Source organism: Callithrix jacchus, chromosome 7, assembly GCF_049354715.1.
Source record: "Callithrix jacchus isolate 240 chromosome 7, calJac240_pri, whole genome shotgun sequence".
In the NCBI taxonomy this organism is placed as follows: domain Eukaryota; kingdom Metazoa; phylum Chordata; class Mammalia; order Primates; family Cebidae; genus Callithrix; species Callithrix jacchus.
The window spans coordinates 142371626-142399381 of NC_133508.1; the positions used below are offsets into that span (position 1 = coordinate 142371626).

At 35.1% G+C, this 27756-nt stretch overlaps 3 protein-coding genes across 14 annotated transcripts in view; all 3 read right to left on the bottom strand.

Moving 5' to 3' along the window:
- Positions 1-6128, bottom strand: part of LOC100394153 (pancreatic alpha-amylase) — a 32458-nt gene extending 26330 nt beyond the window's left edge. Inside the window, exon 1 of the mRNA XM_002751153.6 lies at positions 5898-6128. The gene's annotated coding sequence lies outside the window, so the exon portion shown is untranslated. The remainder of the gene's footprint in view (positions 1-5897) is intronic.
- LOC100393797 (pancreatic alpha-amylase) lies at positions 1-26626 on the bottom strand. 4 transcript variants are annotated; one of them, XM_009001795.5, is made up of 11 exons: positions 25785-26626; positions 8726-8939; positions 8235-8381; positions 6878-7075; positions 5898-6128; positions 5064-5197; positions 4132-4254; positions 3938-4037; positions 1821-1939; positions 1590-1715; positions 1-223 (listed from the first exon to the last, which is right to left on the bottom strand). In XM_009001795.5, exons 2-11 carry the CDS (start codon positions 8891-8893, stop codon positions 34-36), a joined length of 1536 nt encoding a protein of 511 aa, XP_009000043.1. In that variant the 5' UTR covers positions 8894-8939; positions 25785-26626; the 3' UTR covers positions 1-33. The 4 variants fall into 4 exon arrangements, with proteins under 4 accessions (XP_009000043.1, XP_009000045.1, XP_002751198.1 ...); XM_009001797.5 differs by lacking the exon at positions 25785-26626 and adding an exon at positions 18248-18405; XM_002751152.7 differs by lacking the exon at positions 25785-26626 and adding an exon at positions 18091-18405.
- Positions 25663-27756, bottom strand: part of RNPC3 (RNA binding region (RNP1, RRM) containing 3) — a 28133-nt gene continuing 26039 nt past the window's right edge. For 4 of the 9 annotated variants that reach the window (XM_035252267.3, XM_035252264.3, XM_017974981.4 and 1 more), the window contains exon 16: positions 25663-27623. The gene's annotated coding sequence lies outside the window, so the exon portion shown is untranslated. The remainder of the gene's footprint in view (positions 27624-27756) is intronic. The other 5 variants (XM_035252265.3, XM_035252266.3, XM_035252263.3 and 2 more) reach the window with 2 other exon arrangements.

Consider the following 27756-nt stretch of genomic DNA (forward strand, 5'->3'; position numbering starts at 1 on the left):
TACTGTTTTGCATATATACTTTTAATTTAAGTTTTATAATTTAGATTCAACATGAATTGCAATAAATGGATCTTCAGCAGAGTTACTAACAGAAAAATGAGCTGTGCCATCATCAGAAATGTAGATTTTAATGCCTGTGCAATTGCCATTAATTTTATCTCCAGAAATGACATCACAGTATGTGCCAGCAGGAAGACCAGTTTGCAAAGTTAAAGAAAGTGTCCTATAAAACAAAATTTAAGATTTAACTTCAGTACAACAAAAAGCAAGAATACAGAATGTCTCTCACACGAAAAAAACAACATAAATTTATGCTGTAGAACTCTAGGCAGTCAAGGTCTCATTAAGAAGAAAACCCATATGCCTCTCTAGTAGATACAAATAGCTTTCCCAAAACCTAAAGTAACCGTACAGAAAACCTAGCAATTCCCTGGTCAGTAGTGAAAGTATTGCCAAAAAATCAAAATTGAAGAGTATCATTGAAGACTGGCAGGGATGGTCACACTTTGGTAAAAGTGCTACCTTGGTAAAATCAAATTTGTGCTCAACTGAACTTAATACGATTACTTTTAAAAATGTAAAGGGTATTTCTTTTTTTATCTCTTTCTTTCCCATGAGGTTACAAAGATTCTGAGGTGTACATACAAAAAATGTAGCATTTCTATGAAGAAGTGATAGTTTGAAATATAAAGCTTTTTCACATAAATTTATTTTGGTATTTTCATCCACAAAAGAAGGAAATTAAAGAACTAGACTTGGGTCTTTTTGGCCAGAAAGAGATCGACTTGACTTTGTATGTATGTATGTATGTATGTATGTATGTATGTATGTATCTTTCTACAGTGAAAAGTAATTTAGACTAGGATGGGCTAAGTATGAGTATCAGTTGGCCTTTGTCAGAGACATTTCAACTGCTTGCAAGGAGGTTTTCTGAGCTATAGATTAGAGAATCATTTATCCTACAGTCAAAATATATAAGCATCGCAGATGAAAGGCCAACAATGAGAAGTTTCAGAAATAAAACCCAAATCTTCTGAGGCAAATCATTAACCACAGGTACATATTGTTTATAAAAATGCATTAAAAATATTATTTGTCACAAGGAGACAGAGAAGTGAATAAAGTATACCACAAAACCAGGTAGAGGGTCCTTTGAGAAAAAGAGTAGAAATAAACACATTTCAGTATTGAGGCAGCATTTTTCCATGATTAAAAAAGCACAACTACAAGACATGTTCTTCTAATGATTTCACAATCTGTATATTAACTACTTTGTGTATTTTGTGGCACGCGTAGGTGAGCATTTATGTGTGCATTCTGTATATGCATAAGATACTGCAAGGGTGCACAGAAAGGACTCTGCTTACAACAGAGTCCGTTAGAAATAGGAGAACAAAGTCTTATCAAAATAGGAGAACAAAGAAGTAAGAGCCATCATCCTTTGACTTCCGCCCATTTTGATCTCTATGTCTTCTTGCTCCACTGACTAAATGATTTTTCAGATATAATAAAAGGAAATGAACAGAAAAAAAAGAACAAACCAAGAACATACTGGTACAAAACCTTATTTTTAATCAATATTTACTTACCAGTCATCATTGTTGAAAACAATGAATCCTCTGTTTCCTCTCCCAAAGGCCACTTGGTTGCTGCCATTGTCCCACCAGTTTGTGAAAGGCTGGCCATCCACTACATTGCGGAAGATGACCATGTTCCTAAAAACACAGTAACATATAAAACATTCACATTCTTAAACTGTTCTCAATAAAATGTTAAAGAAAGTTTACTAGTAGAGGAGATGTCTAAATAAATATTCTCACCTTATTTGGCGCCACCGATGTTCACAGACCCAGTCATTGCCACAAGTAGTGTCTGGATTAATAGTAACTTCTTTAATTTCTCCATTATTATTTGGTGGTCCAATCCAATCATTAACATCCTTTATTGTGGAAGGAGGAGAGTCAAATTTTTACATAAATGTATTTGCCTCTTTCTTCTCCTTCACACCAAACTCAGTTTATTCTGCTATTTGAGGCTCTGTAGTCAGTGACTTGATCTAGAATCCAATGATTCCATTAATTTTCACAGCGCTCTACTAGGTCTTCATCATCTCTGTATCCTCTGCTTCTCTGTTGCTATATTTCAAACAAAGGTAGCACATTTTTATCCTCTCCTTTTTATTCCAAAGAACTGCAAAGGCTTCTTTGCTCTGTCTCCCAGGCTGGAGTACAGTGGCACAATGACAGCTCACTGCAGCCTTGATCTCTCAGGCTCAAACGGCCCACCCATCTCAGCCTCTTAAGTAGCTGGGAGAGTTGGTGTGCCACAACCACAGGAAGCTATTTTTTCTTCTTCTTCTTCTTCTATTTTTTTTTTTTTTTATTTTCAGTAAAGATGAAATCTTGCTAGCTTGCCTAGTTTGTCTAGAACTCCTCACGTCACGTGATGTTCTTGCCTGCCTCTCAAAGTGCTGGGATTACAGGTAAAAGCCACTGCACCTGACCTGCAAGTGTTTCTTAACATCAGGGTAAGCCAAGTGATGTCATGGAAATGGGGCGGGTGTTAGTATTAGAAACACCAGTATTAAAACATAGGTTCCAATACTATTAGCTAAGAAAACTTAGTCAATATACACAATTTCTCTGTGTCTTGGTTTCCTCATTTGTGAAATGGAAATACTGCTTTTCTGCTATAAAAATTAAATAATGTTTGTGAAAATGCCTTGAATATGACATGTGCTAAATAAATTTTATAGTACTTCATACTTCTTTTTAGACAAATGTACAAAACGATACTTCTGAATATTTTAAATAGAATTGACAAGATTTGTAATATGTTTTTCTGATTGGTACTGCTAAAAACATTAATTTAATAAAAACCAGAATAACCCTAGGAAGGTTATAAGTGTTGATCTTAGAATCATGCTAAATGGTGAAAACAAAAAAAAATTAAAAGTTTTTCTCATGCAGTCCTAGCAAAGTGAAAATGTCATAGTAATAGAAAAAATAAAATAGTCTCGGACTCCTAACATCTGAAATAAGACCAATTAGTAGAAATTATAAGAAGCTGGCTCAGTATAATGGTACATTTTCTAAATATTAAAGCTGTTTAACAATAGAATGAGTTGCTATCCAAAGTAGTGGACTTCTCAAACTAAAAGGCGACCCACCCTTGCTTCTAGAAGAAGCAAGAGAGAGAGATATCTGTATGCCTCATAGGAGTGAGGAATTTCTGCTTTAAAGTGTGAAGTTTCTGTATGACGCAGTTTCTGAAACCTTTAGTTTCAAAGAAAACTTTGTACTAACTTTCCAAATATCTTTACATTCTTATTTCTCTGTTCCTTTCTGAAACTACTTATCCGATTAATGTGTTTACCATACTCCCAAATATTTTTCTCATTCTTACCTTTCTTGGAATACTCTATAAATTTCTATTCTTTAGTACATATTATTTCCTTTCGCTTATAAGATACTTTCCCTATTTAACTCAGCTCAATGGAATCATTGCCTTGTATTCCATATAACCTTTTAAAAATTATTTAACAAATATTTATATTGCTCTCAAGATGGGCAGATGACATTTTAAATTCTCTAGAAGAGTTGGCATGTATCATCCTCATATCAACCCGGAGGCAGGTGCGTGTTACAAGCCCATATTTTATTCCCTGTATTCTTTCTCCTATTTTTTAGTGTTTTATTACTGTGGGCTACGGGGATGTTTGTCATATTTCTCAAACAGCTTGCATACTCATAACAGAGAACATACATTTTGCTACTTTGATATAATTGGCATTACTAAAATCAGAGCCCTGTATCACGTTTACACTTAATAAATATTTGTTGAATACATATAGAATTAATAGTGGTCATATTAACTTAGAACAAAATTTCCTCCTTTTTCTTGAAAACATGGTATTTTGAGTAACTCCAAAACTTACTTTTCCATTTTCAAAATATCTCGCCCAACGGTAGCTTGACATCACTCGTGTAAATCCATAAGGATGAGCAAGCATAAATCCAACTGCCATTTTATACAGCCTGAAAGTTACATAATTATATTACCACAGAATCACAGACTATTCTGACCATCATTAAAAGATGTATTTAAAAAATAGAGCACTTTGTTTTCTACCTGGCATCCCAGAAGGTAAGAATAGAAGCTCCTCCAGCCCCATGTCCTCGTTGATTGTCATGGTTATCCACAAAGACAAGTGCTCTGTCAGAAGGCATGAAACCCCAACCTTCTCCCCAGTTCCTATTTTTGAAAAATAATATATGCAGTTATGTATTATTTCACAATACTTTTAGAGTAACTTAACTGTGCATCTCTTTCTGCATGGCATCTGAAATTAAACTCTCTAAGCAAATGGTCATTTTGTCAGATACACACACACACACACACACACAAACACATAAACACACATATATGCAAACACACACCATATGCAACCACATGTGAGTAACCTACATATACAGCCCATATTTGTCTATACATGTATGTAATCCTTGAATTCTATTCATATTACAGTTACAAGATTTTTGTTGTTAAAAGATGTCCCTTTGGAGGTTTCAGAATATTAAAATTTAGAGACACTCCAGAAGGATCAATATCCAAATCACATTATAAAGAATGTCAAAGTAGATTAAAATAAGATTTCAATAAAATATTGTTATATTATAAATATTTTAATGCTTTAAATTAATTAATATATGGAAGTTCTACAGTACAGACACATTGCACATATTTTACAAATGATGGGATCATTTTAATAATAACCTGGCTTTAAAAGATCATATGCAAACATCAGTCAAATCTAGTATATTCATCTCATACTTAGGAAAATCCCCAGGGATTGTTTAGGGTTCTTAGGCATACTGTCTTGAGACAGACACTCTAAATACAAAAGATGATTGATTAGGGTTCGGGGCACTCAAACACGTCTCATTAAAAACTGACTCCTTGATAGTTGTCTGAATAAGAAAGTTTGAGAAAACAACTCACACTGGGGTACTATGACTAATAGATCTATGAAATAATTCAGGGGAAAAGTTGTATTTATTTACTTTAAGTAAGACATCTTCTCGCCATTCCACTTGTGAATAACTGTGCCAAGTTTTGCACCATACTTGAATTCTGTCACCCGGCCATTTCCAAAGTACTGACTGCTTGTAATTGGCTCACCACCCAGATCAATTACCTAGTAGAAGTTTAGGAAACAATAACAATTTTCATAAGGACTTTAAGTATTTTAACACGGTATTATAATATACTATTTATTATTAGTTTTGGTCTTCTTTTTTTTTCTAGCCTCAAGCACTCCTCCTGCCACAGCTTACCCAAGTGCTGGAATTGCATGCAGGAGCCCCCACACCCAGTCCTATTTCTGAAATGAAATGCTCCAAATGGCTTTCTTATTCTTATTATCTCAACAGGTAACATTCTTTTATTCTTTATTTTTTGATGAAGTATACACTACAATATTGAAAGAAACATAATGTCAAGGTTACCTGTTGTCCTGTGAGAATACTTACCCAATTTTTAGTCTTGTACATCAATGATAATAATAGGAGCAGCTCACACTAACACATTTACTATCTGACTGACATTTCTTGATAAATATTAACTCTTTTTATTTTCCAAAGAAAACAAAGACATAACTATTATCATTCTCCTACATTCTGTGAACCTCATAACTATTATCATTCTCCTACATTCTGTGTACCTCCATAAAACCTGTTGTGATACAGAATTAGATATGCTACTGAAGAAGAGGTTAGAGAACACTTTTATATAAACGATTCAGTCCTTATTCTATAAAAATTGCATTTTTAAGGGAATCTGCCATTGCTTTTCCAACAAATAAGATGACATTTTTATGCATATATAGATGGATGTACCTCCTGGTAAATGAAAGGTTTACTTCCTTCAGGGAACCAGCTACAGTTTAGATTATGCAGTTTATCCAAAATTGCCTTCATGTCTCCAGGCCATATGTGCTTGGAAGCATCAATTCTGAAGCCAGCAACACCAATGTCAATGAGATGGTTCATATATTCTGCAACCTTGGAACGCACATAATCTTTCTCCAGTGCAAGATCCAGAAGACCAACCAGACGACAATCTCTGACCTGTTGAGATAAAAATGATGTCACTGATTCACAAAACATCATTTTTCACCTGAGAATACATTGGATTAATCATTCATTCAGTTATCCATCAACAGATATTCTGTAGTGACTTCTTTGCACTGGGCACTGAGGATGTTGACACCTTACTATGGATGTATCTTTGAAATATTATCTAGTAGAAAACAGAGAATTTAGGAAATAAAGTTGATGAGCTTTTTAATTGATTGTGAGGGTGTTTTTTTGAGATGGAGTTTTGCTCTTGTTACCCAGGCTGGAGTGCAATGACGCGATCTTGGCTCACAACAACCTCCGTCTCCTGGGTTCAGGCAATTCTCCTGCCTCAGCCTCCTGAGTAGCTGGGATTACAGGCACGCACCACCACCCCCAGATATTTTTTTGTATTTTTAGTAGAGACAGGGTTTCACCATGTTGACCACGATGGTCTCGATCTCTTGACCTTGTGATCCACCCACCTTGGCCTCCCAAAGTGCTGGGATTACAGGCCTGAGCCACCGCACCCGGCCGACTGTGAGTTTTTTAAAGGTGGGCAAATGTGTATTGATTAAACAATCTTGAATCAAGTTAACATTTTTAAAACATGGATTTGAGTCTCTTAAAGTAGTCAAACCTGTTAATCTGTGTCCCTAAGAGATATATAATAGTATTTAAAAGGGAGTTCAATTAGGTACATGTCTAAAATAAAAGGCATATATCACTCTTTATTTAGATCACTATCTTAAAAAAATTACCTGGGAAGCATCATTATAGAGCTCAATATCTCCACTTCCAGTTTTACATTTACCATCATTAAAATCCCATCCAGAATATGGGACTGCTGGAAACTCCCTATTTTCAGCATTGAAGTAACTTCCACAAGTACTGCTTGTTCCTGCACCCGCAGCATTGCCACACATATGATTAATTACAGCATCCACATAAATACGAACCTGGAAAAAAAAAGTTTCTCCTTCAGTGTCACTTAGAGAGTTAGAAATTTAAAGCATTATTGAATAAAGTTTATAGTGTGTTAATAAAACTCCAAAATATGTCCTTATATTCTACAGCTATTTTCTTACAAAACTAAAGGTCAAATGTGAAAGGAAAGTAATGTGAACTAAACATCTACATCAATTCTAGACACTTGGGCGAATATTTATAGGAATGATAAATTGAGAGAACCAGAAACTACCATCAATAAGAGGAAATGCAAAAAGCCCATTTCTGGGAGACAAAACTCAACTGAGACTGGAAAGTTTACTGTTTTGGAAACTTCAATTGGTCACCAGGAGAAAGCCTGTACTCTCTGTCTCACTCTCTCTCTCTCTCTCTCTCTCTCTTTATTATACTTTATGTTCTGGGGTAATGTGCAGATCATGCAGGATTGTTAAACTGGACCCCTTCCTTACACTTTATACAAAAATTAACTCCACATGAATTAAAGATTTAAATGTAAGACATAACAGTAGAAAAACCCTAGAAGAAAATCTAGGCAAAACCATTCAGGACATAGGCATAGGCAAGGACTTCATGACTAAAACACCAAAAGCAATAGCAACGAAAGCCAAACAGACAAATGGGATCTAATTAAACTTAAGAGCTTCTGCACAGCAAAAGAAATTATCAGTAGAGTGAACAGAATGGGAAGTCCTGTACTCTCTACTTAACATCTGAAGACAAATAAGGTCGATACTAGTCTCAAATTATGCTCCTCACTAAATAGAGAAGCCAGTTATTCATCATGAAAAACCCAAGAATTATGGATGGAGACATAAGTCACCTAAAAATGATAATAAATATGGTAACTGGAATTTTTAATTATTAACCAGAAATGTATTTCCAGCAAATATGGATAGCTATAAGGGTTAAAATTTGATGTTGTGTTTTTTAGTAAATTCTGCTTTAAACTTTAACTCTTTAGTAGACTGACAGCACATACACAAATACTTACAAAGTGGAACATAAGGCAAAAGTTAATTTTGAGTTATAAAGTATGAAGTAAAATAAAAAATTGAAAATACAGAAAACTTTCTGCTCCAAAGGAGCAAGAAACAGGAGAGAAATCATTCTCCCATCTGCTATTATTGAAAGAAACTAGAATTCACTTACCCCAACATTGTTACATCTAGTCACCATGTTTCTAAATTCATCTTCATTTCCAGATCTTGTGCATAATTTATAGCTAATTGGTTGGTATCTTTCCCACCAAGGTCTTGAAGGGTTGTTAACTACAAGATTTTCATTTGGTGGAGAGATCTACAAATTAAAGAGTCTTAATAAGTTCCAAATTGTATCTTACATTATATTATTGACTGTTCTGGGAAGTAATCAATAGTATAAAAATATTCTTTAGTCATTGTTTATGCAACTGTCTCTTGACAATATTAAAGCACATTAGAGGATTCTTGTCTGAGAAAGAATGTCTTAGAAAGAAAATATAAAGTTGCCAACAATACTACAGTGTTTTTTCCTCAGAAAACTGTTTTACTTAGAATACTTACATGTGAGGTACAATATTGCCCCAGCTTCACAGATAAGATCAGAACACTATTTAATACAATACAGCAAATTCTGCAATTTATAATAGGAATATTACCCACCTGAACCCCTCCAAATCCATTGGGAGCTAAGTATCGCTCACATTCAAGAGCAATATCAACCCATCGCCATTCAAACAGATGAACAATAGATGTCCGTCCTTGCTGTGTATTTGGGAAATACTGAGCCCAGCACAACCCGATGGATAAGAGCAACAGAAAGAACTTCATTTTGCTTTGAAGTTGTCAGTGTCCTTTCCAGAAACTCTTTATATTCCTGTAAGAAGTACATTTTACAAAGTAAGTAGTAGCATGTATAATACTTGAGGAAAACTGTTTATTTATAATCTGAAAAGGATTACCAATAAAAATCTTAAGAGATGAAGAATATTAAAAAGTCTCTCATGGAAATAATCTAAATGACCTTTAGAAATTAATTTTTTCTTATTGATATAATATTAACCTTTACAAGCCTCTGGCAGTGTGTACACACACACATACACATATAGCACATACATAAGAACAGTGTATATATTTACACACATAAAGACTGCATATATATATATATATATATATACACACACACATACAGGCATATCTATACAGTCCTTATTTATGTATCTGTACATATATATAGAGAGAGACTCATGTGTGTGTGTGGCAGAGGGGGTGTTTGGCTGTGTCTCCACTCAAAACTCATGTTGAATATAGTTCCCATAATTCCTATGTGTTATGAAAGGGACCTGGTGGAAGGTAACGGAAATTGAATCACGGGGGCAGTTATCCCATGATACAGTTTTCATGATAGCGAGTGAGTTCCCACAAGATCTCATGGTTGTATAAGGGGCTTTTTGAGTTTTGGTCAGAATGTCATCCTTCTGTCAAGTGAAGAAGGATGTGTTTGCTTCCCCTTCCACCAAGTTTCCTGAGGCTTCCCCAGCCATGTTTAACTGTGAGTTGATTGAATCTTTTTCCTTTATATATTACCCAGTCTTGGTCACTTCTTTATAGCAGCATAAGAACAAACTAATATATATATATATATATATATATATATATATATATACTACAGTGTATATATACAGTCCATATATATAATAGAGTAAATATATATAGTCCTTATATGTTTGTGTGTGCATATATATATCCTAATTAAATAACACATAAATAAGGACAGTATTTCATTTTTGATATCGTTCACTAATAGAATTGTAGCCAACTGAAGTCTCAAAATATTGCTTTAACTATTTTCAAACGTTTGTCGTTTCCATTTCAAATAGAAATATTATGTAATATTTCCACTTTAAAAATCAGCTCTGTTTCTCATCCTTAATTAAAATATTGGCTATTTACATTTCTGCATTAAGATGAAAAAATATTTAATATCTGAAAGCCCATGAATTGGAGAAACTAACTGTTTTCCCCTCCATCAAGCCATGTGCTTAATATAGTGCATACAGTATTTGGATTTGAAGTAGTAGTGGTTTTCTCCCTGTAGGCAAATATTTCTTGTACCTGATAAGACACTAAATAAATTTTCATACCTTTTCCTTCTTAATGTAATGTTAGTGAGATGCTATGAAAGGGAATAGTAATAGTACACGTGGGAACAACTTCATACATCTATTCAACAAGTGTTAAGTGTGTGTGCTTTTGCCAAGCACTGTAGGTGATGTTCAGGAGACAATGAAAAATACAATTCCTGTTCTCAGAGTTCTTACATTCTAGTGGAAAGAACTGAAAATATACTTGTAAATAACAGTAATAGCAACAGTACTAACAGTGATGATAAAAATAATTTCAGATAGTAATAAAAACTAGTATGAAATAATAAAATAGAGAATGATGTTGCTGTCAGGTATTGTAGATTGGGTAGTAATGGAAGAGATCCCTTAAAAGAGTGACTTTATGATGCGATATGAAGGATTAGAAGTGTCCAGTCATTTTGAGATCAGAAAAAGAGCAATTTAGATAGAGGAAAGAGCAAGAGTAATGTCCCAAGAAAAGAAAAGGTTAATACATAAGACACGTTAAAAAAGAAAAACTGTCAGTGTGGCTAGAGCACATGTGATAAAGTGTGGGATAAAATGAGATGAGGTCAGAGAGGTAGCCCAGAGAGGTCAGAGAGGTGTGTCCAAAGTTCATGTAGAACTTTGTAGAACATGAACTGTTAAAGCTGTAAGAAAGGGAACTGAAAGACTAATAGACTTGAAAAAAAAATCACCTTTGCCTCTGGGAAGAAACCAGATTATAGCAGGGTAAGAGTGGAAAGAGGTAGATGTTAGAAGACTTTATAGGACTTCCACCAAGATGGCCAAATAGGAACAGCTGCAGTCTGCAGATCCCAGTAAGAGCAAGCCAGAAGATGAGTGATTGCTGCATTTCCAACTGAGGTACAAGGTTCATCTCACTGGGACTGCTTACAGTGGGAATAGTCCAAGGTGGGCAAGCTAAAGCAGGGTGAGGCACTGCCTCACCCCCGAGGTGCAAAGGGGCTGGAGAACTCATTCTCCCAGCCAAGAAAAGCCATTAGGGACTTTTTCGGCATTCCAGCTCAGATACTGTGCTTTTCCCACTGTCTACACAACCCACAGACCTGGAAACTCCCTCTGGTGCCTACAATACAAAGCTAAAATCCATTGGCTGGCTTGGAACTCTCACGGCCAGCACGGCAGCCTGAGCTGGACTTGGGACATTGGAGCTTGGTGGGGAGAAGGGCGTCTACCATTGCAGAGGCTCCTGTAGGCAGTTTCAACATTGCCTATGTAAACAAAGCTGCCTAGAAGTTTGCACAGCAGCTGGGTGGAGCTAACTATGCTTGGAAATATAAGGGTAAGCTTCATAAAGTGGTTTCAACTTAATGTGGAAGGAAAAGTAGTTGCTTCCACATTAAGTGGGATATGGAAGGGATGATATGGGGAAGGAAACCACTTAGTAAAGTCATGGAGGTGTGACATTGCATATAAAATATGAGGAACTTCTAGTTTTGCAATGATAGTACTAGGAGAAATACCTAATGTAAATGATGGGGCGATGAACCCAGCAAACCACCACCATGGCATGTGTATACCTATGTAACAAACCTGCACGATCTGCACATGTACCCAGAACTTAAAGTATAAAAATAATAATAAAATAAAACTTTTATAGTGGTCCAGGAAAGAGGTGAGTGGCTTGGACTAGGGCATAGACAAGATATATTTCAGAAGTAAACAGGCAGTAGATTTATGAATAGATTAGAGCTGAATGATGAGGAAAACGTATTAAAGATGTAGGTATTCGATGGTGATACCATTTTTTAACATGAGAAAAAATGAGGAAGTTCCAGCTTTGGTGAACGATATCAAGAGAGCTGTGGATCTTAACTACTTCAGTATCAATCCCATGCTGCCCTTTGGTCCTTCCCCCAGTCAATCCTGTGAACTCAATTCATTGCAAAACCAGAAGCTCCACTTTATGAAGCTTACCCTTATATTTCCAAGCATAGCTAGCTCCTCTGCTATACAACAGCTTTTTAACTTATATGACATTAAGCTATATTTGACTTCTATTGTATATATATATTATAAACAATGAAGAATGTACTTGTCTACCATTCTGGACCAAGCTTCTTTAAGGTAGATTTTATATCCAGTATTTCCAAATCCTAGTAAAATGACTGACATTGTCTTATGTGCTCAGTAAATGGCTGTCACATGAAAACTCTAGGTTCCAGGCATTGTGCAAAACATTGGCATAACATGGGTTATGTCCTTATTGATTTTCTAAAAATCAACAAACCCTATATTAGAAATTGTGCAATACTAGACTCTAATACTAGCAAAAATGTTGTACACACGAAGGAACTAAGGCCCAAAGAAATTGAGTATATTGTCCAGGCTCATATGGCAGGTGACAAAGGCAGAATTTGATAATAGGTCTGATTAGAAGTCAACATTCTCTGCACTACACTAATGTTTCTCCTAGAATTCTAGGGTTGTGATGTGGTAGCTATTAGAAACAACTGGATACTATCAGCTGAAATGAATGTAGTTTGGACAGAGATGAGTAATAAGTGTAGAACACACTCTGGATAGTGTGAAAATAAAATGTAAAAAAAAAACTATTTTTATGATGTTTACATGTTGAAATAACATATTGTGATACATTAGGCTAAATAAAATTTACCATTAACATTAATTTCTCTAGTGTCTTTTTGTTTCTTGTAATGGAGTTACTAAAAATTGTTAAATTACATATGATTTCCATTGTATTTCTATTAGGGAGAGTAGTTCTAGAAGTTATATTTAGAGAAGGGATATATCCATACACAGAAACAAACAGTAATAAAGTGAAAGATATGAACATAGTTTTGTTTTGTTTTGTTTTGAGACAGAGCCTTGCTCTGTCGCCAGGTGCCAGGCTGGAATGCAATGGCATGATCTCAGCTCACCGCAACCTCTGCCTCCTGGGTTCAAGCAATTCTCCTGCCTCAGCCTCCCAAGCAGCTGGGACTACAGGCACAGGCCACCACGCCCAGCTAATTTTTGTATTTTTAGTAGAGATGGGGTTTCACCATGTTGGCCAGGATGGTCTGGATCTCTTGACATCGTGATCTGCCCACCTCAGCCTCCCAAAGTGCTGGGATTACAGGTGTGAGCCACCGAGCCCGGCCATGAACATAGTTTTAAGACGGTATGAGTAAAGTGCTTAAGGATTTAATCGATAGGAAAAGTTCTTTCTGACAGAGGGGAATAAGGGAAGATAAAATTGACTTGAAGAATGGGTTTGACATCAATGAAAAGAGATAAGGCAAAATTGCTTTTAAGTAAGAAACACATGTAAGAAGACAGCAAAGAGACTGGCAAGAAGTCAATACAGTATTTTAGAAATCTAAGTCAGGTGTGAGGGAGCCATGGCAGTTAAATTAAGAAAGGTGTCTTGGGGACACTCAAAATCAGGGAGAAGAAAAAAATATACTTTCTTCAGAAGGTTTTTGGTTGTTTTAAACACGGAAGTATAATTAAAACTTTCAATTATATCAGATGGACTAGAAAACAAAGAGACTGGAACATTAGTAAGCAGAGCAGTGATGGAAATCTGAACTAGGATTATAGCAGTAAGAACGGGAAGTATGATACATTGTTATACTAAAAGGCATCCAATGAATGGCACTTCCTAGTATCTGTTCCTATATGGAGTCTCTCTCTACATAGACTATGGAATTAGCTTGATATTTGTTTTGTCCAATGGGGTATCAGCAAAGGAGATGCAAATAAAGTTTGATTGCAGTTTGCACAAGTGAGTTTAATCTCTTGAACCTCTGAGATCATAGATTGTGCTGTGAGTATAAGTGGGATGAAAGATCGCTTGAAGTCTAGTTGTCCCTAGTCTTTCTGACAATTTGAGTTGACTCACCAGCTAATAGTTGAGTGATGTGCCAGGAAAAAACATGGTGCATACAGTCAGCCCTCCATATCCATGGGTTCCACATCACCAGATTCAACCAACCATGGAAGAACATACTTTTAAAGGATAGTTGCATCTTTACTGAACATATAGACTTTTCTGTCATTATTCCCTATACAATATAACTATCTGCATAGTATTTATACTGCAGTAGATATTACATCTCTAGTAATCTAGAGATGATTTAAAGTATACAGGAAGATGTGCATAGGTTATATGCAAATACTACACTATTTTATATAAGGCAGATAAGCATCTATAGGTATCCATGGGAGGTCCTGGAACCAATCTGACAACTGTATAAAGGTTGGTACTATCTGTGGTTTCAGGCACTGCTGGCGGTCTCAAAATATATATCCCTGGAATAAAGGGGAAATGTTTATCTAAAACATAGAGGGGAGATACAACAGGTTTAGTGGAGACTGTACAGAAAATAGCAGTTAATCAGATATAAGGGAATAGAGAAAATAAAGAGTCAAAGGGGATTCTGTGATTTAAAGTTTGGGTGAATGTTAAAATGGCAATGTCTTTATGACTGATAGTGCAATCTAAAGGCAGATTTGGTTTACAGAAACTAATAAGCTAATATGGGGACATACTGACTTAGAGGTACTACTTTTAAAACAATGGGTATATACAAACAATAAAAAATTAGATATGAAGAAAGAGGCAGAGAATTGGGAGTTTTCAACAAAGCAATGACAATTTGAGAAATGGAGCACAAAATACTTAACTGATTTAACACAGACACTGAACAGAACAGATGCTATCCCTAAGCAGCTACTATACACAGGCTGGTGCACACCAGCTGAATTTATCAGGCCTGGAGAGCTGTATCCTTGAGGGCTGACAAAATACCAAAAAAGATGTTAGGTGAAGCCACAAGTCTATATAAATGATGGGGTATGCAGAGTAGGAAGGAGAGAATTAAAGGTGCCTTCAAAGTAGGAAGGGGAGTTTTATTACCTGAGAAGATTTTTTAAAACAAATAGGGAAGGAAATGTGCAAGGAGTGCAAGAGACTAACTGGATGTAAGTATCAGAATCTAAATAGAAGACTGACTAGCTAGTGAGTGATACAGGGCTGATGGTGTGAAGAGTTGAGAGTTAAGAGAAGAGGGGCACCATTTGAACTTTATGCTTGACTCAAGGTTCCAAATGCAAAAATGTAATGGTTAAGAACATGACCTTAGGAGTTAAGACAAACTATAGTTTAAATCCTGACTTTTCCATTTATCACCTGTGTGACCCTGAAAAATAACCTTATATTCATCTATGAACTAGAAAAAGTAATATTTACCTCATAAGGTTACTGTGATTAAACAAATAATGCAAATAAAGCTGTTATCCCAGTGTATGGATACAGTGAAAGCTCAATATGGTTGACGTTATTTTTGTATTGGTATTTTTACTACTGGTCCTATTAAAGATCCTATCGGCTGGGCTCGGTGGCTCATGCCTCTAATCCCAGCACTTTGGGAGGCTGAGGCGGGTGGATCACGAGGTCAAGAGACCAAGACCATCCTGGTCAACACGGTGAAACCCTGTCTCTACTAAAAATACAAAAAATTAGCTGGGCATGGTGGCGCGTGCCTGTAATCCCAGCTACTCAGGAGGCTGACGCAGGAGAATTGCCTGAACCCAGGGGGCGGAGGTTGCGGTGAGACGAGATCGCGCCATTGCACTCCAGCCTGGGTAACAAGAGCGAAACTCCGTCTCTAAATAAATAAATAAATAAATAAATAAATAAATAAATAAAATAAAGATCCTATCAACTCACGCTGTCTTCTCGCCTTCACTCTACTAACACTTGGCCATTCTGTTACTCACTCCACCTCTGCCAACTTCTAATACTTTCTACTTCTCAGATGTATTTTTATTTCCACTAAAGGAATAGGCAGAGATGAAAAGAAATGACCAACATTTTCCACTTGCAATTTTTTTCCACATTTTTTCCTTCTTCTCCTCACACTATTCTTCTTGTTTACTGGCTTAGGATTTCTGGCAGATGCTCGTTAGTTTTGAAATATACTTTTCATCAATGCCACATGAGTGAACTATGCTCTTGCAATAACAAATCAGCATTTTTTACAATGCATTTGGGATGTTGGTAAAATAAGGGATAATTTGCAGACATAAGTTAGGGAATTTCATTAGCACTACAGGATAGGTAGAGTTAAACATACATATAATAAGCTTCTGCTAAGGTCAAACATTGTCATATACTTTCTCATGTAATCTTAATTTTCACCTCAAACAAGCAATTTGAAGAGCTACATACCCCAAAGGAGAGGCATTAAAACAATTAAAATATATTTATGTCCTCTGAAATAAAAATCTGCAAAACCAATTCTTGGCATCTTTGACATCAAAAACAACAACAAAAATAAGAATTTAAAATAGTTGTTATGTCTACTTTTGGAAATAGTTATCCTAAAAGAGTTATCCTTAGAGAAGAGAAGCTATTCAGTTATTAGTAACATATGGCTTTGTTGCCCATATTTTGTTTTTCCTGGAATGCTCTACAAAGAAAAACTTTCTTTCACTCTAAACTCTAATGGTTACTCTAAGGTGCCAAATGAGGTATCCTGGGAACTCCTTAAGAATATGAAATAGAACATTTAGTAATATCCTGACACCAAAGCGATAGTTATTACAGAGTATCTACATTTGGAGTGTCAAAACATATCCTCTCTTCTCTATCTGGGCTCATATTAAAAAATATATATCCAGTATCACGAATTAACTCAAAATTAGCCAGTTTCTGAGGTTCTCAAAAGTATTTTTTCAATCAATATCATATAAGGTATTTTTTTTTTTTTTTTTTTGAGACGGAGTTTCGCTCTTGCTACCAGGTTGGAGTGCAATGGCGCTATCTCGGCTCACCGCAACCTCCGCCTCCTGGGTTCAGGCAATTCTCCTGCCTCAGCCTCCTGAGTAGCTGGGATTACAGGCACGCGCCACCATGCCCAACTAATTTTTTGTATTTTTAGTAGAGACGGCGTTTCACCATGTTGACCAGGATGGTCTCGATCTCTTGACCTTGTGATCCACCCACCTCGGCCTCCCAAAGTGCTGGGATTACAGGCGTGCATATGAGGTATTTATTTTGACATCCATAATATAAATGGCATTATAGGGAAAAGGCTCAGTATTCCTCTTAACACATCAAGTACCATAAATTTGGTCCTTTAGCTTAAAGTCTACTTAAATCACACCAAAGCCAAGATTTAGATAAAAGAGTTCTATTAAAATGTTAAGCAGAAACTAGCAGCTTCCAAATAACTTGTCTTCCCAGAGCTTCCTTTCTACTAATTATCAGTTGTTTGTAAGTTCTTTCCCCTTATCCAAAGTAGCTTCACATTTGTACCAGATACTATAGTTTTTTAACAGGCAAATGAATTAACACTGACCCCAAAAGATAAGTTATCTATTAATGTCATTCATATTTCTTAACCTAGATGCCTTATAAATATCTTTACAATAAATAAAGTATGATTGAAAATTACAATTGAAATACTTTAATGTCACATCTATAAACTTGATCAAGTTAGTGGTTTCACTTATTAAAAATAAAAAGCCTTAATTCCTCTGAGTTTTGCATTGAATTATGTACAATTTTCTCAAAATAGTCAACCTTCAACCATTAGTCCTTCCCCCAACAGAAAAGAATAACAGAGGAAATAAACCTGAACTTAGAATTAAGTTGCATATGAAGGTTACAGAAAAGAAAGCATAGATAATTAAGTTTGCCTACCAGATCTCTGAAATCAGAGAAACCTTTTGAGCCAAGACTAAGATACATTTTCAATACCAACAGTACATTTTGTACTGCACAACACTGAAACACGAGTTGTCAACAAACCTAAAATAGATTGTGAAACTCTATATCAAATCATGTGACAGAAACTACTTATTTCAAGACAAAAACAAGTGGCGGGGGGACTTACATGATACTTAAAAAACATTAAAATAACTTACCACATTAGCGTCTTTCAATCAGCAATCTCCCAAACCCAGAGTTCAGTGTTTTACAATCATAAAATAACAAAAATCTCACAGTTTTGGTTTTGCTTTTTCTTCAGTTGGGAAAAAAAAATGCTGGATTTAGAATTTTAGATTTTCTGTAAACTCTTACTTTCAATATGTGGCACTACAGTCCTGCTCCAGTTCTCCAAGTCGGATTTGTAAAAGCAGTCTTCTCTGTACTCCACTACGACGACAGGTTGGCCACGATGCTAGCAAATCACTGTCTTCTCTCCTCTGCTCAATGTTGCCCTGCCTCATCTTTCTACTGCCCTATACCTTGTTTGCTTTCTTTTTCTACAACATCCTCTCCCAATCTCTACGAATTTTTTTCCCTGAACCATTAATACCAATATATAAGGAATAAATATATAGGGAATAAAATAACCTTAAAAAATAAGATAAACTAATAAAATAAAATAACCTCCTCAAGAAAATAACCTTAAAGACCAGATTGGCATAGGACTGGGTTATATTAGTTAAATGAGACTAGATTGTAAACAAAGTCACTAAGTCAAAAATTTAACTCCATGCTTCACCATCTACTCGGTGCTTCACCATGTACTATGTTTTTTCTATGTGAACCTTAGAAAAAAAAATTAAAGTCTATGAGTTTCATACTAGGTTCCCATTAAGAAAATAAGGATGATAGTATTCTTGATAAATATAAAAATACAATAACCACTAACAATATATATTACGATGACATTTCCATGCATTATTGCTTTTACTTCTAACATGTGCATACCCTACATGACAGAAATATGATTATCCCCATTTATAAAATAAGAAAACAGAAATACTAAAAAATTAAATAATGGGATTTATTAATGGTCAAACTGGTACATTTTGGGACTAAATTTCAAAGGCAAAAAGCCTCACTCCACAGTGAGCTCTTACCTACTAACAGTCTTATATTCCCTTTCATTGAATTGTTAGAAAAAAATCAAATAAAATATTATGTGGGCCAGGCACAGTGGCTCACGCCTGTAATTCTAGCACTTCGGGAGGCCGAGGCAGGTGGATCACCTGAAGTTGGGAGTTCAAGACCAGCCTGGCCAACAACAGTGAAACCCTGTCTCTACCTAAAATACAAAAATTAGCTGGACATGGTGGCACATGCCTGTAGTCCCAGCTACACAGGAGGCTGAGGCAGGAGAATTGCTTGAACCCAGGAAGTCCAGGTTGTAGTGAGCTGATATCATGCCACTGCAATCCAGCTTGGGGAACAGAGACTTCATCTCAAACAAACAAACAAAAAATTATGTGAAAATATTTTAAAATCTGAGTTCTGCTTAATTACTTCTGATTAATCTGATTTTTATAAGATTAACAGTAGTAAAAGTTTTCCAAAAATAATGTCTTGGAGGAATAAAAATATAGGAGTAATTTCAAAAATAAAAACAACTACAAACTGGAATAGAACAGTGTTTAAGTATTCTAAGGTCCATTATTGTCTTTGGCAATGGGAATAGGCATTAACTTTGGACTTTGACAATATGCATGGTTTAATCAGTGCTAATCATTAATAAAACAAAGTGTGCCTAATTCTTACTGTGGTATAGGGTAAAAAAAAAACAGATTAATAAAAATAAAAGAAGGCAAGAATACAAAAATGAGTGAAGAAATAAAGTGAATATAGCAAATATGACAATAATTATATTCAATGTAAATTGATTAAATGTTTTTGCTAAATGCATTTTCAGACATAATACTTAAAAACTGAGAAAAAAGATAAAGTTAGAACCAAATAAATGATGCAAATTCTAACCGAAGGAAAGACATTGTAGTTTTATTATTATTGGATAAAGATCTAAGGCAAAATTAATTCCAAAAATAAAATGGCTGTACATTTATAGTTGAAAATGTTTGACTTTCTGACTAGAAATTTAACAAATATATGTGTTTACTTGCCTTATGTTTTAAATTGCTAAAGCAAAAAATTGACGGTATAGTAAGAATAGGGAAATCCACAATTATGAGAGTTTTAATATAACAACCTTAGTAAGAACAAGCAGTTTTGAACAAATTTTTATTAACCTGACCAAATGCACACATTCTTTTGTTAATTGTCTACATACAGTCAGAAGTTGAGCATTTTAAAGAACTGAAACAGAATATGCTAGTTGGACTAAGATCATACAATATGCTCTTGTTGATATGAACATTTATTTCCAAAGACTTTGTTGTTATATGAAGTGCTGTCATGAAGATCTGTGTACATGTTTACACATGGGTGAATAATTCTGTAGGCTAGATAAGCATATGTAAAACTTGAAGCACATTTTTATATTTTCATATTATGCAAGATGCCCTTACAGAGGTATCAATTTTTACTCCCTAGTAGCATTATAGTACCTTCTGCCACACTCCCACTAAAAATTATCAAAGCTCTAATGTTTTGCCTAACATGTTAAAAATGATTTAATTTGCATTTTTCCAAATTCCTTGCAAAGCTGAACATCATTTCACTTTTTTTTTTTTTTTTTTGAGACGGAATTTCGCTCTTGCTACCAGGCTGGAGTGCAATGGCGTGATCTCGGCTCACCGCAACCTCCGCCTCCTGGGTTCAGGCAATTCTCCTGCCTCAGCCTCCTGAGTAGCTGGGATTACAGGCACGCGCCACCATGCCCAGCTAATTTTTTGTATTTTTAGTAGAGACGGGGTTTCATCATGTTTACCAGGATGGTCTCAATCTCTTGACCTCCTGTTCCACCCGCCTCTGCCTCCCAAAGTGATGGGATTACAGGCGTGAGCCAGCGCACCCGGCCCATTTCACGTTTTTTTTTTTTTTGGCATTTTGAGTTTCCTCTTGAGATTTGCTTCTTTTTTTTCCCATCTAGTTTTGCTTTATTTATTTTTTTCTCTTATTGAATGTTTGGAGTTTTTATGTAGTTGTCATGTATTGCAAATAGACCGTACTAATATATCAGTTTTTTGAAGTCTTTCCAATGCAAATTTAAGTAATCATGGATGTTGGTAAGAATTAGGGTGGTGCCAAAGGTATGCCTACATTATTATTATTTTTTCAACTACAGCATGCATTGCTTAATGACAGGAATATGTTCTGAAGAGTAAGTCCTTAGGTAATTAAGCCACTGTGCAAATGTCATAGAATGTACTTCCATAAACCTAGATGCTGTAGTCTATTCCTCCTAGGCTACAAACCTGTGCAGCATGTTATTGTACTGAATACTACAGGCAACTATAATACATTGTATTTGTGTATCTAAATGTACTTAAGCATAGTAACATACAATAAAAATATGGCACAATAAACTTATTGGACAACCATCATATAGGCGGTGTATGACTGTATTCACCACACAAAAGGTTTCGTTAATTTTAAAAGTCATTATTTGTTTAACGACAGTGGTTCTGTGTCCCTCCATATCTATGAGGAATTGGTTCCAGGACCCACCATGGATATTAAAAGCAACAACTGCTTGAGTCCTTTATATAAAATGTATTTACATATAACTTTTACATCATCTCAGATTACTGATAATACCTAATGCTTCGTAAATGATATGTAAAATGTTGTTACACTATGTTGTTTAGAAAATGATGACTAGGAAAAAAGTCACTACGTATTCAGTATAGTACAACCATAAATCCTTGTCTCATCCTTAGCTCTTGTTTAGTAAGATTAGATTTAGGTGTGGTCAGGAGGCTGGGAAGAGAGAGAGAGGAACAATGTCTTAATGATACTTTTTTTTGCTTTGTTTTTTCAGTTGGGTCTCCCTATGTCACCCACGCTGGAGTCCAGAGATGCAATCATGATTCACTGCAGCTTCAAACTCCTGAGCTTAAGTGATCCTCCCTCTTCAGCCTCCTGTTGTTGGGATTACAAGCATGAGCCATTTATGCCCAGCATTGGTAATTTTTTTACAAAATTAAATGTCATTTTTTTAATATATTGAAATATCTTTTAATACTTTTTTTTCTGAAATATTATTGGTTACTTAGAACCCAAAGTCTGGAAACCACTGAACAAAAATTTATTCCAATCATCTATTTCACTGTTAACATTCTCTGATCCTATGATTTATTCTTCTCTTGACTTTCTACAACCTAAGAGAAATATGAAAACCAAAGAGCTTAAGGAGATTTTGTGGCTGTATCAATCAGGACAGAAAAGGTTATTCTGCAATAATTAAAAAAATAATAAAATTTTTCAGTGGCTTACAATAACCAAGTTTCTCATGTTCAACTAGGATCAAAAAGGACACTCTTATTAGTCCATTTGTAATGTCACAAAAAAAACTTCATTTTGACACATGCTTTAGCAATCTGGAAGTCCCCAAAATAAAACATTATTTCTGCTCACATTTCACAGCCAAAGCAAATCACATAGATATTCCCATATTCAATAGAATGGGAGTATTTCATTTACAGTGAGGATGAGTAGTATTTGTCAACAATAGTATACTGTGTATATGAGATCAGAAATAAAAAACTGTAACAGGAAAAAGTATTTTCATTGAACATTTGAAAAACAAGAAATACGAGTTTAAATGTATTTTTTAAAGAAAAATACAATATATGCAGAGTTTCCCACACTCAACGTCAATCTCCTTCACCTTCATCCTTTCCTTCCTTGGCAAGACATCTGATTTCTTCCCTAGTTTGTATGATCATTTCTATGGATGTTTTTGACTTACTTAATCTAATGTTCCAATAAACAACATATTATGGTATTTTGTGTAGCTACCTTTTTCTAAGCTTTGAAAAGTTTCATAAAATTGCTCACACCTTCTTCTTCTTGAACTTTTGGATATTCAAAGATCCTGGTATATAAATGTCACATTAAGTGTTCTTTTATACTTAAAAAAAATCTTACATAAAATACCTCTTTTCTCATTTATTTTTTTAAATCTTTTTCTGTCACCCAAGCTGGAGTACAGTGGCACAATCTTGGCTCACTGTAATCTCCTCATCTCGGGTTCAAGTGATTCTCCTACCTCAGCCTCCTGAGTAACTGGGACCACAGACACATGCCACCATGCCCAGCAATTTTTAGTAGACAGGGTCTCACCATGTTGGCGAGGCTGGTCTCAAACTCCTGACCTCACGTTGATCCACCTTCCTCAGCCTCCCAAAGTTCTGGGATTATGGGCCTGAGCCACTGCACCTGGCCCCTTTTTTTTTTCATTTCTAATTGATACTTTTTAAATGGATACAATGGCCTCTAGTCTTTATATATTAGTTATTAGATATTCTAGTCTTATTTGATTTCTTCACTTTTTCCTCATTGCTTAGATCTTATGCATGTTGGGTACAGGATATCTCTTTCCTAATGTTTTTTCAATGTTTTGCACATGTGTGCCTGTGTGTGTGTGTTTTAAGATTTCCTTTTAGCTTATATGTGCACACTCTATATATACCATTTGTTTTCAGAAAATATTGGGTGGGATATTTAGCAGCGTAAGTAATAACTTTCTATTTTTCTTGAAAACCATCAGTTGTACCTCTTAGGTGTCTGACACAAGGGTTAGCTCACATATCTACTGAATAATCCTACTGAGGTCATTATTTTTTAGTACGCATTACTAAAGATAATGAAATCTAATAAAGCATCTCACAGTTGACATATTAAAGAACTTTCCATTACTCAAAAAAGGAAGTGCTGTCTTCTCAAATAGTAAAGATAACATAATTACTACAAGCACTCAGCACATTTCTTGTTGAGATTTCAAAATTCATTTCGATAATCCTTTCAGTCTCCTAGGTTATCTATTTCTTGAATTTATCTCCTTTCATCACCTTGCCTTCACACCAGTCCCATCTTGACATCCTAAAACTTGTAATCTTAGTACTATACTCTAATATTTCAGTCACCCCACTCTTAATTAAAACTCCAAAATGTCTAGTTCCTATCTCAAGAACTCCAATACATCTTCAACCACAATGCAATCTACAATTGATCATACCATTTTCCACTGTCCAAGCCTTCTTTATTTTCTCACTTCACTCCTTAACCCAGATTACTTTTCATATCCCTCCTTTTATAATCAATCTCTTAAATGTATCAACATCTCATCACTGACTGTTTTATTCACCTAGGGAAATCTCAACTTCAGTTAAGCTGGATTCTATACTTACTCAGTGATAGCACCTATGCTGAACTTACCTGGAGGACACACAAAACCATGTTCACTGTTAACACTTAAATAAACCACATAGGAGTACGTTTACTCTTCTACATTCCTAGGTATCCATTTGACATCTTCTTTTTCCTTCCTTAATCCTTCAGGACGTCCTCCCTTCTTTATGACCTTGCTTCTTATTTCAGTGAGAAAATATAACAAAAACTTGACATGCTCCTTCTATCTACTGAACTACAAACATATAGAACTCCATAATCTGCCCTTCATCCTACTGCTTCTAATGAGCTGTTTGTGTGCCTATCTTTAAAACTAACCCTCCTATTTGTGTATCAGGTCTAGGGCTTCAGCAATATCCCTCTTTCCTGCATCATGTTTTTTTCCTCTCTATTGAATCAGTCCTATTAGCATACAAACCTGCTATATCTTCTATCTTAAAATAAACAACTTTTTGATACTACATCACCCTCCATTAACAAGCCACTTCTCCCATCTCCTTGAAAGCAAGACTCCTTAAGGGCTGTCTTCAATACTCACCATATTAAATTCCTCTCTAACATTCTCTTGAATACCTCCTCTTACTGCTGACACCCACCAAATAAGTCTGTCAACATCAAGATGACAAATGGTGCTCTGCTTAATCCTAAGAACTCATCTTTCCTAAGTCATCAACAGAGCTAATATATTTGATCACTCCTTCCTATTTGAGATGCTTTCTTCATTTACCTTCTAACTATTCCTCGTTCATCTCCTTTAATAGTTCTTTACCTATTTGATAGCTAAACATTGGCATGCTCCAGCGTTCAGGTCTCCACACGTCTAATTCCTATCTTTAATGTTCTTATTCTCCCTGCTTCACGATGCTGTAAGTAAAAGGTAAGAAGCTATTATTCACAACAGCATTTTTACAGAAGAACTGAGCCTTCTTGGGCAGTGCCTCTAAGGTAAAGGTGTAATCACAGATTCAGGAAAGAATCTATAAGAATAAATCAAATTTAATGATGAGTTTTTTTAATATACAGCTGAAACAAATTTCATTAAAGAAAAAGAATAATTTTACACGGGAAACATTTCATTTTTGAGTGATGTCCTGACAGATGAAAGGTTTAGGGGTACAAAAATGGAAGACAGCATTAGGGTGAGAGCACAAATTCTCTATATTGTGATAAATCCCCCACTTCCAAAAAACCAAAATCCCAATAAAACTCAAAGCCAGACAAATATATAGTAACTACAATAAAAAAAGGTGCATTGGTATCCAGGTAAGAAGTTTTAAAAGGCAGTATTTGTAATCATAAAAAAAAAAAAAAAAAAACACCCAATTTATATTATAAAATTGCCTTAATAAGAAATTTATGTAATCATCTGGTTATGTTTTCCTAGATGTATTAAACCAGATAATGAAAAAATACAAACACTATTTTATTGGAAAGAAAATAATTTATTATATTTGATGAAAGTCATTAAAATACATGTAATATAGTTCCAACACACTGGCATATTGATTTAATTTTTAAATACACTTTCAAAGCTGTTACGCACAGTTCCATAGTCCAGGTGGTGAATTTCTTCCTCTCCAAGTTGGAAACACTTGAAAGACACAGGATTCAACAGAAACCTAAAACATCATAAAAGCCTATTAAAAATAATAACTATAACACAGTTCATTAGTTAAAAAATAACTAAAAGCTGAATCATTTATATTTAGAAAATTAGTGAATCATGTCAGTATAACAAAATTTATCTAAATAGCTATTAAAAAACTGTTATCTATAACATTTACAGAATCATTTTATCTGTGCCTATAGAAAAATAATTATAATTTCCATATCTATAGGTTTTGTACTTTTAAGGTGATAACCAAATTTTGAATTGTTTTCACAGTACTAATAATAGTAGCAGAATTCTCAACAAAGAAACATAAAGGCTCCAACCCTTCATTTTCCTAGTTATTAATATGAGGTTGGATGGCTAGGCTGATACTAGGTACCTAACCATTTTATTCCAAAAAAGCAGTATCCAAACTGGTCAGTCCTTAGAATTACTAAGGAAACCTTTTCGAATCTGATTTTTGTACTCCATTCCCAGAGATTCAGATATATTAGTTCTAGGATAAAGTATAGGAATCTTTATGCATAAAAACTCTTCCTTGGTGGTTCTCAATCGTGGTTGCACAATAAAATCAGTCTGAGAAGTTTATGCTAATATCTGTGCTATACTCCCAATACCTTATATCTAAACTCTGACTGAGGAAAACAGGGACCAACATATTTCCTAAGGATTTTTTTTTAGGAGAGAGAGTCTCACTGTTACCCTGGCAAGAATGCAGTGGTGAGATCGCAGCTCACTGCAACCTCAATCTCTGGGGCTCAAGTGATCCTCCCACCTTAGCCTCCTAAGTAGCTGAGAGCTGAGGTGCACGCCACCACACTTGGCTAATTTTTGTATTTTTTGTAGGGACAAGGCCTCCCTACATTGCCCATTGTCTCAAACTCCTGGGCTCAAGTGATTCTCCCATCTCGGACTCCAACAGTGTTGGGATTAAAGGTGTGAGCCACCTTTAAATTTTAAATTAGTATTTCTTTCAAGTTCGAAATCACTTTAACGTGCAGCCAAGACTAAGAACCACTGTTCTTGGAGATTCCGGTCAGCGACCAGTCTGGAAACTCCTATTCCTATATACCTGCCAAGACTGTTTTTCACTTAATGTGCTACCAAGAGTCAGCATTATGTGTTCCCCCTCTGTTATGCTTTGCTTCTTTTGTTTTAAAGAAGAAAGGGGAAAGAAGAAAGATACTTCTATTGCTATCTATGTCAAAAGAGATTCCCTATGACTTCAGATAAGAGGTCTGATACTCTTTAGAATTTACATAGTAATCCAGACATCTTAATTTTCAATATTAAGTACTTTTTGAAAGAAAAACAATTCCTTTGCCCAAGTAAATTTCCATAATATATAAATACCTAAACCAGATATATTATCAAACAGAAAGCACATGTTATTGAATTAGGTTTAGAAAATAAACAAATAGAAGAAACAAGACCATATGTTGGCTTAAAGCAAATGAACACATTCTCTAAGTAAGCTGACCTGATTCACTAACTTTCCCTCAAAAAATTATAACCTAAAAGGACAGCAAGGAAATTCAACAATGAATCTATAAACACATAAAAGATTTGTTCAATCTATACACATAATTTTAGAAATAATTGATTTGAATAAAGTGTAAAAAAAAAATACTGCTTAACCTGGATCAGCAGGTGGGGGAAGGATAAACATTTCTAGGAAAAAAACAAAAAAACACTGCCCCAAAAAGGATACGACAAGAAAGGATACACTTTGCATGACAGTATTACAGCAGTATTTACGCAGGAATGCTTCTAAAGAAGAACAGCAGAAGGCAGTTTAATTTTTTTCTTATTTTTCAGCATCAGATTTACAAATAAAGATTTTTTAAAAACACTGAAATTAATTTTTCCTTTAAAGTGTGTATAAGACTTGTGACTACCCACT

Bases quoted from the DNA above. Each gene is read 5' to 3' on its own strand.
- LOC100393797 (XM_009001795.5), bottom strand. From the start codon at position 8,893: ATGAAGTTCTTTCTGTTGCTCTTATCCATCGGGTTGTGCTGGGCTCAG. The intron at 6,129-6,877 runs GTAATTTTTTTA...TTATCTCAACAG, and splicing joins TCTATAATGATGCTTCCCAG to GTCAGAGATTGTCGTCTGGT. The intron at 1,716-1,820 runs GTGAGAATATTT...CTGTGTTTTTAG, and splicing joins CATCGGTGGCGCCAAATAAG to GAACATGGTCATCTTCCGCA.